Source organism: Myxocyprinus asiaticus, chromosome 40 (genome assembly GCF_019703515.2).
Source record: "Myxocyprinus asiaticus isolate MX2 ecotype Aquarium Trade chromosome 40, UBuf_Myxa_2, whole genome shotgun sequence".
NCBI classification, from domain to species: Eukaryota; Metazoa; Chordata; class Actinopteri; order Cypriniformes; family Catostomidae; genus Myxocyprinus; species Myxocyprinus asiaticus.
The window spans coordinates 11803929-11819901 of record NC_059383.1 but is presented as its reverse complement, the minus strand read 5'-3'; the positions used below and the strand labels follow the sequence as shown (position 1 = coordinate 11819901).

At 37.5% G+C, this 15973-nt stretch overlaps 1 protein-coding gene across 2 annotated transcripts in view; it reads right to left on the bottom strand.

The window, feature by feature from the left end:
- Positions 1 to 15973, bottom strand: part of LOC127431049 (rab proteins geranylgeranyltransferase component A 1-like) — a 95652-nt gene that overhangs the window by 29056 nt on the left and 50623 nt on the right. For both annotated transcript variants that reach the window (XM_051681273.1, XM_051681274.1), the window contains exons 10-12: positions 9030 to 9134; positions 8453 to 8516; positions 4273 to 4369 (exon numbers count right to left, since the gene is read on the bottom strand). In XM_051681273.1, coding sequence (XP_051537233.1) covers positions 4273 to 4369; positions 8453 to 8516; positions 9030 to 9134 — 266 coding nt within the window. The remainder of the gene's footprint in view (positions 1 to 4272; positions 4370 to 8452; positions 8517 to 9029; positions 9135 to 15973) is intronic.

Here is a 15973-nt window from a genome sequence, read left to right as displayed (position 1 = left end):
GCAGGTCAGGTCTACCCCAAAAACTCTTCCAATTGTCTATAAATCCTATGCTATTCTCCGGACACCACTCAGACATCCAGCCATTCAGTGACACAAATCTACTATAAACTTTGTCACCACGATGAGCAGGGAGGGGGCCAGAGCATATTACAGTGTCTGACATCGTTTTTGCAAGTTCACACACCTCTTTAACATTATCTTTAGTGATATCCAACTGGTGAAGCCGGACATCATTAGTGCCGACATGAATAACAATTTTAGAAAATCTATGTTTAACATTAGCCAGCACTTGTAAATTTGATCTGATGTCAGATGCCCAAGCCCAAGAAATGCATTTAAGAATGGTGGCTGGATTCTCTATTTCCGCGTTCCTTACAATAGAATCACCTATGACCAAGGCTCTTTCACCATGATTCTCAGTGGGTGCAGCACTGAGTGGGGAGAATCGACTGGAAACCCTCACAGGAACGGGAGAGTGGTGACGCTTTGCTGAGCGAGTATGCCACCAAGACGTCACCCAAACACCCTGCTGCGGGGGCTCTACAAACGGAGCCAAAGTGTGTGTGCTGCTCGCTGTACTACCCGCATCCGAAACAGTATCTAACAGCTTCTCTTTCTCACTGAACTCCACTAGCATTTGGATGTGTGTCTCTAACTTATTGAACTTCTCCGTCAGCCTGAATAATTCCTTACATTTATCACATGTGAATCCCTCACTGCTGACGGAAGAAGCTATAGTAAACATGTGACATGTAATGCAGGAAGCAATAACATGAGCGGATGCCATGACTTACCACAATTGTTTGTTGTTGTTGGTTATTCCTGAGCGCAGAGGGTTTGAGATCGATGTGAATCCCTCATACAGTTGTTTGTTGTTATGGTTGTTCTTGATCCGCAGTGCTTTGAGATCGATGCAATAATCCATGTAACACAGAGGAGAAAATGGGTGCGCGCTGTAAAATGCACGCAGTTTAATCGCGATAAAAATAGAAAGCGGATGCACGCGGAAAAATGCACGCAGTTGAATCGCGATAAGAGAATAATGTGGGGGAAAACCCGATGTGCGCTAAGAAATGGCAGATATTAAAGATTGAAAGCTGAAAACAGATAGATAAGTGATGCTAAAAAAGCTAGCAGGCTACAAACACAGACTCAAGCTAGGCGCCAGCAGCAAACAGGAACAGGAAATGACGTCCTGTTCATATACTCACTGTTTCATAACTATAACCAAAAGACATAAACGATATGAGTGTTAACTTGATTTTAGTGTGATAAAATCGCTTACTAACCTTTTCTGTGTAAAGTTATATCCAATAGAGCGCAATAGTGCCCCACCCACTTATTCAGCATCTGGGTTCCAGAAGTATTTTTCCCATTAATTTCTTCCATAGACTTTAAAAAAAAAAAAAAAAAAAAACTCATTAAAGAGTTGCACAGCATGAACCAGACCAACCAGCTCCGAGGTAAATCACAACATTACAGACTTTATTTTAAGGCAAAAACGTATTTGAAAATCCAACAAAAAGTCAAAAGGTACAAGTCTGTGTACTTACCGTCTCTCACGAGGGTACGAACTACAATCCCATGAAGCACTGCAAATGACATGATTGAATATAAAACTATGGAAATATATAAAACTATTAATTTTAGGTTGTTGATAATAAGTATAGAAACAATATAGTTTATTGCGAAATATTCAGATATACACAAATAAATAAGTGCAGGGAGACCGACTCGTTTGCGTCATTCAGAGTGCATCATTGAAGTGGGCATTCACTTCCAGTCTTTTTTCGCTGGCTTTCTTGGCCGTGGTTCTCTGATTGGTGGATCTTTCACTGCTGTACCATGGGTACTGTGGTTGCTCACCAGGAATTCTGCTATTAAATGCTATTTTTAAACAATGAAGTTTAAATAACGCAGATGGATCGCTTCAACAGAAGCATATTCCACGGATTAACAACCTCGGAGCTCACGGTAGGTCTGTCTTTAAAAGGTTTATAAGTTATTTTTTAAAATCAATTTGTCTATGGAAAAAAATGAATTGTTTTTTTACTTCTGGAACCCAACTGCTGCGCTCTATTATTCTTGTTGCCATGGCAGCGTAAAGATGTAAACCATTAAACCCTAAAACAACCACAAAAAGTCTATTTAAACAGCTTTACAGCTCAAATAATACACAAGTTTTAACAGAATTAATGTAAGTGCTTTAATAAAATTATAAGCTTTACATTTCTGCCTTTAAACGCTCTAAAAATTGGCCCCATTCACTTCCATTTAAGTGCCTTATTTTAAACTAAATGTTTCCATTTTTTGTTTGTTTTTTTTGTTTTTTAAAGAAAATGAATTATTCGAGTAATTGATTGTGGTAATCAACATTATGCAACAAATGCTGTCAACTGAGCTTAACTTGTATTGAACCTGGAACATTCCTTTAACTTCTAAAATCAGCCATCTTGGTTTGGCTTGGAGCCCTTGAGAGCACATCCAATATACCCAGTAGCGCAAATAAAACAGCAATTCTTATCCTAAGTTGTTAATGATAACTAAAGATCATCTTCTCCTGTGAACGCACGTCTGTCACGGTCATCATCTTCGTCTGATTGTGTGCGATGTTCTCAGGAAGAAGTGCATTACTTAAAGAGTAACAACTCCGATCCATCTCTCTGTGGGATGAGAGGATAGAGGCACAAACAATAGCTCTGTTCCAGTGCCCCATCATTTCCCCTGAACTCAATTCCCAGAGAGAGAAAGTGGAGTTCCGCTGATTAAGCTTTTCATTCCCCATGAGGACTGAGTTAGTCAGTGGGGCCTGAGCCAGGACCGCACCCCCGTCTCCACTTGATCTACCCCTACATGATGATTGATAGCAAAATAAGACCAGTGTAACAAACAGTATAACTTTCATAAATAACAATTGAGTTAACGGAGTCATCATTGAGGGGGGTGGCGTACGAGGTGTTTTGAAAGACAGCTTTGACATTTGGCTGTGTTCAAAGACTGTTGATGTGGAGGCGATTTAAGATCATTGATAGAAGATATGTGTACAGTCTTCTTGCAGAATTTGAAGATTTTTTTTTTTCAAGTAAACTGGATTAAGGACTGCCCAGACAAAATAATGACTTAATTGACACAAATTATGCTGTTCAGAAGTTTACATACTCTTGGTTCTTAATGCCGTGTGTTGCCTCCTTGAGCATCAATGACTGTTTATAGCCTTTGTGATGGCTGTGCATGAGTCCCTGGCTCTCCCCTACAATGACTCAATGATATTCAGATCTAACTTTGCTACTTAGGAACAGGGCTGCTAGCATCACCGTGACAACCACCCCACCACAGTGGTAGAGTGCCACCGGCGGTTATGCACGTGACGTAAATATTTAAACTTTCTTAAAAGACTCTATGAAAACATTAAATAAATTCCAAATTCCTGAAATGATGTCATTTAATGAGTATTGTAAAGTATTAGATCCTTAGTAACTGTGTTGTGGATTCTTCATCCTAGGGACGAAATGAATTTCCCGTTTTTTTTTTTTTTTTAGATACTTATTGATTTTGCGCTACATAGTGCATTTTTATGGCAATGGCGTATTCACAAGACACGCATTTAGCACAAGTCAAGGCAAGTGCACACCACAACTGATCTCAGACTAGGTGTATCAACTATACGTCCATTCATCCCCGACTGTATCAACTATCCCAAAATTTCTTCACAAACTCACGCACAGGAGAGTTTATTCGTTATAACACGTCAACACACAACATGAAAGAAAGGCATCACGCCCGTCTATCTAGAAGTCAAGCTTTGTTGTGCTTTCACTTCATTGCAGATTTAAATTAAAATATTATATTTATGCTGCTGATATCAGTAACTGAGGTAATGTATTTGAGCTTAGAATATAAAAAAAAGTCCTTTTTTATTTTCAACCACTGCACCAACCACACAAAGGATTATTGTAAAGATATGTAAACTTAGAATGCGACTTGTCCTGTCATCACTGGGTGCACTTCGAAGGGTCAGTGACAAAGTAATAGTTGAAATTGTTTGAAGTTTGAGACTTAGAATATAGTGCACAAGTAGTACTGACTAATTTGAGTGGTTTTATGATGTTTTTTCTTTCTTTATTTGGTCTTTTTTGGGAGCTTGACAGCCCTGAATCACCATTAATTTGATTATAAAACCATGTGACAGTTCTTCAGATTTCTACATTTGTGTTCCACAAACACTTTTGTGTGGCTTGCTGCGTGTGTGATTGTGGTGGCTGTGTAACTCACAGGTGCCAGGCATGCAGGTCATTGATGAAGAACAGAGCTCCACCATCCTCACAGCTGGTGCAGAAGATTCCAGAGGAGGAACAGTTACCAATGAGATCTGCCATTAAAACAGGAAACATACTACAACTTACAATGCAAAATGATGTGTGACTGATATATCACTCACAAATCGACCCTGGTAAAAGCATATTTAGCACTTTTGGCAGTGGCACCAGGGCTGGGTTTCCCAAAGCACTAAGTAGAACTTTAGTAGTGCTTAATCTCTAAGGCGCATTTCCCAAAAGCATCATTATCTAAGTAGTTAGTAAAAACGTTCGTAAATTAAAAAGAGCTTTGAACCTATCTTAAGTCAATTAAGTCTAATTTAAACGTCTCTTTCTTGCATCTTTCACAGTTTATCACAGACAATGGGACATTTAATAAATTGTATTAATATATTTTGATCATGGGAAAGCCATTGTAAACTATTTCGGAGGATAAAAAAAAGTGTTGAAAAAAATCGCTATGAAATCAAAAGGCAGTCTCTGCAGCTGCACATGTGACGTGATAGGTCTAAATTTACAAGACACATAATACAGTATAACGTTATATTAGTCTTCTTTGATAAGAAAGATGCAATGTTCTTATTAAACAGATTATTTAAGAAGACGTTTGTGAGTAATGTGACCATGCAGTTTAAGACTTAAATATGCCTAAATAAATAATTCAATTATGGTTAACAAAGGAGATTAGAGTGAGAGTATACAATAAGAGATTTCCTCTAACTCTCTTCCTCCACCTCTTCTTCCTTACTCCAATGGCTGGTTCAAATCGGCTTGCCTATAATCTTTTTACAAGGCAGGTCTTTTTACAACTCCAACCAGATGATCTATTAATATTTAATTTTAGAACATTCTTTAAATGTAAAGCCTGGTTTATACTTTGGAAGAAGCCAAACTTTTTTGTCTTGGGCGAGCAAATGCACCCTCTGTGAACAAAGCTGGCGTTTGTTCTGAGAGCTGGCTCTGAATTTCAGAGATGTGCGCGAACAGGAGAAATATCACAAAACGAACACACTGGCAGAACATAAAAATTATGGCATTTTGTCATCATTTTTTGGCGAACTAAGCGAAGCCTGTTCACCCAGTAAGTATAAATTAGCCTTAAAGGTGCTGTAAGCGATTTTTTTCTTGGAAAGGTATGCAAAATAATTTCCCACTCCCTTAAAGATTTTAATGAAATAAGTGTCCTGAGACATCTCATCGGTCTCTGTGACAGCTGTAGACTTTGTAAACAGCACACAAAAATGTGTACATGGACATTGACAACTGTCAATCATTTTGCTCGTTCTCATTTTAAGTGGATCATTGAGGCTATGATTCATAATGTTTGTCATTTGAGGGCACTATTGTGCCACTGTTGAATTTGAACTGTTGAAACAAACAATGCTGCTCTTTTGCTTGGTTTTGGTAAAAAACCTTTGGAGGGCGGGGTTTTGGAATGAAGGGGCGTGGCTAATTCAAAGGCTCAGTCACATGAAAGCTTCAGAACGCTAAAATGGCTTACAGCACCTTTAAGTCTATCCACCTTTTTCCTGAACGGAGAAGTGTTCATTAACGGATGCCTGCTTTCAGAGTTTTCACTTGCATCAGCATATATTCTTAGTGGATAATATGATGTTTAGCGTATTAACTGTTTAAACATTTTCAAAAAAGCATGTGGCTTCATAGTGCTGATACTTTAGAGAGTTGCGAAGGCTGTTTGACAGTGCCATGCCCGTCAAAGTTTTACAAGTGGGTGCATGAGGTGAGTTTTGTTTATATCAAACTACAAGTCATGACAGCCAACTAATTTTCACTCCAACTAACACTTAAAATGGTTGTTGTTCTCTGTCTGGAATGCTCATATTAGTAGTTTTTATCTTGCTTCTTAAGGAGGCCGCAACCAATAAACAGTCCAGCGACAATTATAATCATCATGGCGGAGCCTAGTGGTTAGTCAGGAAAACTGTGGATAGGATTCTTTTATAACCCAATTTATGATCGTTGAAAAAACCCTAAACAAAGTTTTCAGAATAACAGTATGTGGCTTGCCATGCAAACATACATTTACTTTACCCTGAGTTGTGAGTTTGCAGTATGAGTTCAGATTTAAAAAAAAAAAAAAGAGTAGGGTACCCCATCTGGCTTAAACAGGAGCATATACCATCGATTAACAATCTATGAGCTCTCGGTAGGACCGTTTAAAAGTTATCATTAAAAATTAATAACCATATGGACAAAATTAATATGATTTTTACTTCTGGAACCCAACAGATGTGCTCTATTATGGTATCCTTAAAAGCTTCTGTAGGACTGACAAAAATTCTGTAGGACTGACATACTGGCATAGTGTGTGAATTAGAAGATAATGCAGGCAGGACAAAGCTGAAACCTATTAGCTAAATGTTGTGGCTGTGTAACTGGATCTATATAATCACGTTATATCTATCCAGACAATGTTTTCATACAGTCCTTGGGTTAACCTATGTTAAAACTGCTTTTTAATCAAGTGGACGGAGCAACAAGATGGCCATGCCAACATGAAAAGTGTGAAAAAGGAAGAGAAAGCATTATCTCGCCCATTCGCTCGTTTGGCGACTGTCATTCTAAAAGATGAACGGCTAATTAAAACCAGCCTGAATATTTAATTACGTTTTGTCACACACAGTCATGTAATATTCCATTTCCACACTGTGTCAAAACGCTGATATTAATTTCTGTTCGCCGAGGCTAATAAGCATAAATTACACACACTTTTCCTTCCTCTCCTGATCTGCTTTGAATATTCAAGCATGAATTCCTGATGGGGACCAAATTGGAGCAGGGCTGAGATTCAGAGTGCATGCTGACCACTCTGTTTCCTGTTCCTGTATTCTGGTGGACAGTATTCAAATTAGCATAAGAGGACGCTCGCCTGTCACCTTCCATTCTCTCTGCAGATAGATTCATTTATCCAATTCTGAAGCAGTAACAGCAAACAGAATTATGCTCCTTCCATTGAACTGGTTATTTTTTCCTCTCATAATTCAGTTTAGAATGTTACGCTCAAGAATGGGACGTCAAAACTATTGTAACGATCCCACAAATCGGCTCTGATGTTTTGTTGTTTCTTCGGCTGCTGAATCTTGGACGCGTCCCAAGAATCCATCCAAATCTGATATGCGGCATAAAAACGATGTAATGCAATACAAGTTGAAAAGCAAAAGTGCAAGGCTGGCAAGAAACATGCCACACACACAGTAACACACACACACACACACACACACACACACACACACACACACACACACACACACACACACACACACACACACACACACACAGCAGAGATGGGTGAATGCCATTTAAATATCCATGTGGATATGCAAGAACCATCTAAAGAAAGAATGAGTGAAAGAAAGAGCAAAAGAAAGAATGAGAGAAATAAAGAATGTGAAAAAATGAGAATGAGCGAAAGAGCAGAAGAAAGAATGAATGGAAGAGAAAAAAGAATGAGCGAAAGATAAAAAAAAAACAATTATCAAGAGTATGAGTAAAAAGATGTGCAAAAGAAAGAATAAGCAAAAAAGCAAAAGAATAAGCAAATCAATGAAAGAAAAAATGACCAAGAGCAAAAGAAAGAATGAGCAAAGTTAATTTTTACAGTTTTTTTGTTTTAGTAACTGTTTTTGTCTTTTAATGAAAATGTCCTCTAAATTTAGTCAGTATTTCGTCATGTCACATTCTTTCATTTTAGTCAGTTTTACTCTGATTAAAATGGCATACAAGTTTAGTCAACGAATATAATTACAATTTAGTTGACAATGTGTAAAATGACAAAAATGCGTGTCAAAATGCAACAGACCAAACTTCAAATATTCAATCATTTAGAAAAAATCTAGATACATTTAATTGAAACATTTATCAAACATAAAATATACAACAAATAACAAGAGTGACAAAAGAATAAGCAAGAGTAAAAGAAAAGAATAAGCAAAATTGCGAAAAAAGCAAAGAACGAGCGTAAGAAAGAATAAGAGAAAGAGCGAAAGCAAAAGAGCCACAAGAAAGAATGAGCGAAAGAGTGGCAAAAGTGAGACAAAAAGTGGAAAAAGAATGGGTGAGAAAAAGAGAAAAAAAGAATAAGCAAGCAAAAGCAAAAGAAAGAAAGTGATGTATACCTGCTGCTCAGATTCAGAAGGTAGCACAGATCTGTCTGTGATGAGCACCGCTCGAGATATTTGCCTGTGAAAATGAAGAAAGTATTGGTACCAAACCCATCAAATAAAGAACACAAGAAACAAAGATCACATTCAGTAATGTGATACTCGAGGACCAGTTGTGTTTGGCATCACTGATGTCTAACCTGACGCGACATGAAAATAGCACAGCTATGTAGAATATTGTTTGCCTGGAGCAATGGTAGATTATTCTGTTTAGCTGTCAATATGCAAAAATATCTGAATGCAGAATGCCATTATGAACAAATCCGAATCAAGTATTCAAGAGAGCCATGTAATAAGTATATCTAAAGTCGGTTTAGCATTTACGTTGTAAAATGTTTCACATGCAGCTTTTCACTATCTTGCGAGAATCACATACACTACATACATTAAATAAATTTCAAAAAAGGACTATCCCTGTCTTGTACAAAGTTAATTTGTAACAGCTGGTGCATGTTGGACGGAATGATATAAATCATATGGTAGAAACGACTTAATGAATATTCATTTAATTTTTGATGTATTGTGTGCTCACCTGTATGCTGTGCTCTGTCTTTGTTCATCTCTGATGTACGAATCTTCAACCACAAAATGACTGCAGCTAATCCTCTGTCCATGAGTATCAACTACAGCTTTAACTCTGTCACATAAATAAAGACCATGAATCAGGACAACATGCCCAAAATCACTTTCTTTACCTAAAAGCCTACTTTAAATCACAAAAGTGTCCAGAGATGGTCAGATTACGACTTGAAGATAAAATATTAAAACATTAGAACGCCATATTAGCCGCCCCCATCCTTCAGCAGTCAGGCGGCTACTTCTAAAAACTCTTTTTGGTTGCATAAACTGGTTTTGCTCCAAATTTTACATTGGACATCAAGTGGTGACCCAACACTGTATCATAACAGTAAACACAAATGTCCTTAATATCAAACATTAAAATATATTAAAATTACCATTAACTGCATAGGACCAACAATATGCAAACTATTAACACAACATAGGCAATGATCCTAAGCCTGCATCACTAAGCCAAACACACTGCTAAATATTGTATTACCAACATTATCATATCACGGAGTGACAGGTGAATTTGCACCCAAATACCATAGTGTTTGATTGGATGTCTGGCCCATCAGTTGAAAACCACTGCCCTAATAATAATAAAAGTAAAAGCAGGGTGCCTAGGGCAAATGTTTGACCTTTCCTCCTTTAATCTCAATAACAGAGAAGGAAAAAGAGAGTGGGAGAGAAAAAAGGGGAACAGAGGAGAATCTGTTGGCTTATGTCAAGAGTTATAAATGTGCTTTATAGGGCTCATTATCCAAACTAATGGGCTAGGGGTGACATCCTTGAAATGGACTTTCACAACACAATAAAGGGGCAAGAGAGCGTCTCCCTCCCCGAACAGAGAGCCAGGCCTCGGAATAGACCTCCCCCACAACCCAGCTTGACTGAAGGACAGATCTGTTTATGTAAATGAAGATTTATTTACTCTGGGAGGAAGTCGCAGAGGAAGCCGAGGGTTTCCAATCAGTCGTCAGCCAATAGGGTGAATGAAAGCAATATGGGACACACTTCACGACACTAACACACCTGATACGAGTGCAGCAGGTTTCTCTCGCTCAAAGCAAGCCGCTTCCAAATCTAGCGAACAAAAAAACACTTCACATTTACACTTCAATAATAAAGACTACACAATGGCCTGGGGTCAGTTTAAGTTTTTTGGGCAGTTTATGGAACTGTCAGATGCCTTAATTTTCACTACATCTAGCGTTCGTTGATCATCAACGTGTTTTTATGGCTTTCGAATGCAAATATTTGGTGTGTGGTCTATTAAACATTGTTGTTGAGAATTTGGATGAGTTATAAATGCAGAATTTACTCACTCTCATGACATTCCAAACCTGTATGACTTTCTATCATACGTGGGCAGGGCCAGTCAACCCATTAGGTGACATAGGTTACCGCCTAGGGCGGCATCGCTTCAGGGGCGCCGATCTACCGAACCAAATTTAGCATGTGTCCAATCTGTGTCAACAAAATGCATCCTGTGCGTTCCAATAGTGCATTGTGGCGCCCCCCCATGGAACAAACAGACCGTGTGCTAAATGCCTTACTACCATACTACTTTTACTGTTTCTGTTATATCTGTGTTTGGCAAAAACAGTGAGAGAAGTATGGATAGTATGCCATTGTGAACACAGCCATGAATCGGAGCGATGTCCAGTGCATGAAATAATCACTCTTTTGAGTCAGTTTTTCTCAATGAATTTGTCTAACGTGTGGGCTGAATCATTTGAAGAGCTTTGTCACACAGTAAAACAGTACCGGGATGCTTTAGAAGACAAAAACAATGCTGAATGAAGTGGATATTTACTTACAATTCATTGAAATAAAACCTGCAGCTGCATTCAATCGTTATGTGCGAGTGCATGTGCAGTCTGTGAACGATTGTCTATTGCAGGTAAAGACATTTTCTAAATAAATGTGTATCAAAATGCTTACATTACATGAAAGCACTTAAAAGTACCTTTATGACTGGAGGGTAGGACTGGCACTGTATGCAGGACACAACAGGAAAGTTTTATTGAATATCTGGGTCCATCTTTTCAATGCAATGGCAGTTGATTGTACCTCAATTTAAGCTTAAAAAAAAAACCCAAAAATGTCATAAAAGTAGTCAGTGTGACTCGTGCATCAAACAAGTCTTCTGAAGGCATATGATAGGTGTTATATAACTCGAAATAATGTAATTATTCAGTAAAAAAATATTGAGGTCCTTTGTTTCACACTAGAACTTGCACTAACAATGCAAGTTTCCTACTAGGGGGAAAAATCTGTCCATGGAGCTATACTGTAGTTGTATCTAATATTGAAAAATAAAACCTTATTAATCTTTGCAAAAAACTTTAAAACAAATATTTGTTTAGATGCATATAATACAGGTTGCTAAAAATAATATGTAGCATTTTTTTGTAGATGGCCAGTAAAAATTTTGGAATCTAAACTACTGTCTCAAAGGGACCAGCAGAAACGTTTTGATGAATACTGAATAATCTGGGAAAGGTTTTTTTTTTTTTTTAAAGTGTTTTGTAAAGATGTTCTTGAACTGGAAGGAGTTTTATTTACAAGTGCATAAGTTTCTTCTGTCAGCGTGCATAAAGCGCTGAAATAGTGCTAACGATTCCGTTTCACTTGCAACCAAGGCCAGTGTCTGCTTAGTAGATCATCATAACTGCTTATAAATCGCCTTCATAAACCACATCAGTGGTCTCTGAGTCAATCAGCTTGATAACCTTGCTCCCTATGACGCATGCTTTCAAACTTATTTCAATTTTATAAACTCCTCTGCAAATGTGGTTTGGTGTAGGCTAAACTGATCATATACCGAATGACACTGTGATGGATTTTACAAGCATGAAACTTATTTGTCTTTGTGAATATCACATAAAACAGTGTGCCATCATTTGATCATCAAAGAATTGGTGTACATCTGAAGTTGTGTATAGATTTAATAGGAGAAAATACTGTGATTAAAGAACAGTGGGATAAATTAATAACATTCTATAAACTTTTGTATAATATGTATTATAAGAGGCTTTTTGAACAAAGCAAAACATGTCAAATGGAAACCAGATTGCATGCCAAACATGCCAACATGATGCTAGGATGTTCTGGGTCGTTTTTAGTGCATTTCTATGTGGTCGCAAGGGTGTTCTGGGTTGTTGTTATGCCAAAGTCTATAGAACCCACCCCAAAGTCTACCCATCCCCAAATCAATATTGATGCTTGTTTTTTCAAACACCACTAAGAAGTGGATTTTGTCACTGGACAGATCCCCGTTAAAGACAGATGCTCAAGGAGTGACAGAAGAAATCATAACAGACCAGTCAAGCAATCGAGATCTGTTGTTACATTGACTGCTAACAGTGGGGGGGACAAATAAATTCAGACACATGACTGAGGTATCGGTCGTGGCAGTAAAAAAAAAAAATGGACAGTGCTGTATGAACCTTGGCGTGGAGTGACAGGTGGGATTTGAGGGTCTGTAATCCTCTACTGCATTATTAATCTGGCTCTACCCTTTTCAGCTTTATGTCTGTAATAAGAACAGACATAGGGCGGTAATTTATGATGGCAGGGAAATTAAAATCATTGTTCAGCCTGCCAGATACCTGTACGTTTTTTTTCACCTTCATGAAACTTTTTCCATCAATGATGTACGGTGCTAACCTCCAGTGCACACAGCTTTGGTGGATTTGGTTATTTGGTGGAGGGCATGGATGATTCATGCTATATGCTCTAGTCTAGGCCATAGGTTTCAAACTTATTTTAGGTTGCAGGCCAGATTGGATTAAGTATCACATTATCCAGGCTGAAATTTACTTGTTAAACCATAGGATCCCTCAACACTTGGCATTTTTGGTGATCTGATCATAATCAAATAGCACTTGAGCATATTAAAAACCAGATGTAGATGGGTAATTTCTTACAAAATCTGTCAAGAAAATGTCCTGTTATATTTAACCCCAAATCAATAAAAAAAAAAAAACATTTATATAATATTTATATATTTTTTTATAAATAAAATGAAGCATTACAACACTATTTTCAGGACACTTCATCTTACCCCCCCCCCACCTCCACCCCATTAATGCAATGCGTCCTTTTACTATTCCCAATGTTTTCAATGTTGATTCTCATTACTGTAACATTTTTAAATGCATTACAGAAAAAATTATGAATGAACCGTGGGGACAAATTCTGACCACATTCAATGAAGTTGAAATGCAAACACCTTTTTATGTTACCTGCATAAAACTACACAAGTAATTAATTATGTAGTTGAGGTTGCATTACAAACATCTTTTGCTGTGTTTTGTGTTCTTGGCTTTTTCTTTCTAATGTGACATAGGCAACAAACACTGTGGATCTGATCAACCAATTTAATGAACAATATCCATAAATTATTCCACTGGACTACTCTTGGAATCGAATTTCTCTTCCCAAATCCACACTTAAGTCCCGGTCAGTTTTTGCGTGGTGCTTTTTGGGGGAGCATTTGGGAACGTTTCTAAAGTAGGGAAACGCAGTTGCCCAGATACCTTATTTATCTGCCAAAATGTCAAAAAGCATTCTGAATATTCCAGTAAAATGCAGTAAATGACAGAGAATGTTTGGTTAACCCAACTTGATGTAATATGCAATTGGTGTTTTCCCTTTTGCAAAGGAAATGCGATCGGATTTCTTTCCAATCTCACTGGAGATGCATTGGAATGCAAGATGTAAAAAAAAACAAAAAACAATTCAGATACTATCTGGTTACGAAATGCATGTTATGCCAGGTGTTATTACATACACATATGCAAAACTGGCGAAAAGGGAAAATTAATTCAACACCAATACTGACATGAAAAAGAGAATCACTCACTTTGCAGATTAACTTTTGCTTCATTAAACCACCTAAAACCCTACATTAAAACAAAATTAGACCCCAAAAAGAAACTGAAAGGATAATTTAAATGACAGGACTGCTTCAATCAAACTCCAAAAGCAAAGAATCATTAATTTATGATATTTGGTCATTATTCAGTGGAGTCTTGGAAACATCTGAGATGTTTACTTATTACCCTGAGTATTTTTTCTTGTCACTGTCCATGTTGTTATTATTGCAGTGAGCAACTAACAAAAACTTCTCAGTGAGAATATGAACTGGGTTGCTCTGGAACAGTTATGTCACTCATAGACATTGATTTTGATATTAATGTTACATGTATTTAAAATAAAGGTTCTACTGCTAAATGCGAGCTATAGTATGCAAAACATAATGTAATGTCCTGTATACCAATATAATAAATGAATGCAATTTTTTTAAAAGCATAATAAAAAATAAAAACAATTCCTGAATTTATCACACTGACCGGAACAGACTCTGGGCCGTATTCAGCCTGTGTGCCATGTGTTTGACACCCTGCTCTTGGCAATGCTTTATAGACTGAGCTCCAGGTCTGATGGACACCTTAGCTTGGAGCTCTGCCACTGCTCACCCCAGACCCTCACCAGCCCTGGTCAGGCGGGTTTCAATCCAGTATGAATGAAAGAACTTGCCTTGAAACTTCTAAGTGCTCCAGTTATATGGGGTTTCTCGTACTTCCTGGCATTGATGGGGATCAGGAGAAGTGGAGAAGGTTAAGAACTTAAATCATCAATTAAGGTCATCTTTGTTGTTTGTCATATGCTATGTTAAGTTTAGAGGAAAACTCCCTGCTGTGCTGCTCAAGTAGAACTGACAGTGGAGAAGGCTGGCGGGTTTCAGGGACAGATGTCACATATCAAAACTGACCTCCATCAGATGCCCTACTAAAGGTGTGAATCTGAAAATTTGGGGGTGGGGCACATTATGAAACATATTTGCTTGGCTCATGAATATTACAAGGTTTGTCTAGTATTCCTGTACATGATTTGCTGAACAGCAGATGTTGGTAAATAGGCGTAATAACCATAGTAGTAGTGCCACTTTCGTTTGGCAATATTCTTTTGCTTGGTCTTAAAGGAATATTCCGGGTTCAATACAAGTCAAGCTCAATCGACAGCATTTATGGCATAATATTGATTATCACAAAAATTAATTTAGACTTGCCCCTCCTTTTCTCTTAAAAAAGTAAATATTTGGGTTACAGTGAGGCACTTATAATAGCAGTGAATGGGGCCAATTTTTGAATGTTAAAATATTTTAAAAGTATAGCTTCAAGATCTGTAACAATATGCGTGTTAACGTTATTTTTCTGTGTAAAGTTATAGCCAATTTTACAACTTCGTTGCCATGACGATATAATGTCATCAAACCCTAAAACCCTACAATAACTGAAAAAATGACCATTTTAAGAACTTTACAGCTCAAATAATACACAAGTTTTAACAGAAGAATTAATGAAAGTGCTTTTGTAAAATTATCAGCTTCACATTTCTGCCTTTAAACCCTCCAAACATTGGCCCCATTCACTTCCATTTTAAATGCCTCACTGGAACCTCGATTTTTGCTTTTTTTTAAGAAAAGGAGGGATGAGTCAAAATTAAATGTTGTGGTAATCAACATTGTCACAAATGCTGTCGATTGAGCTTAACTTGAATTGAACCAGGAATTTTCCTTTAAAGCTGTTTTATGCAGCCAGATACAACTTTTTTTTTGCACTACAGCCAACCAAAATTAAAATGAAAATATAACAATTATTTCCAAAGAAAAATGCGGGGCTTAGAGCTTAGGAAAAAAAGGTGCAATGAAAATGCATGGTGACTGAGGCTAAAACAACTAAGGCAACCACATGTCCCTATCCATGTGTTGCATCCAGAGGATTCCAAGCCCCCTGGGTCATTCACCAGCAAGATGAAAGAAACTCAATATATTGCCGAAGAGAAGGCCAAAGAATAAGAGAGGAATAAAGCGAGAGGGGGGAAAAAAAAATCTGATTTAAC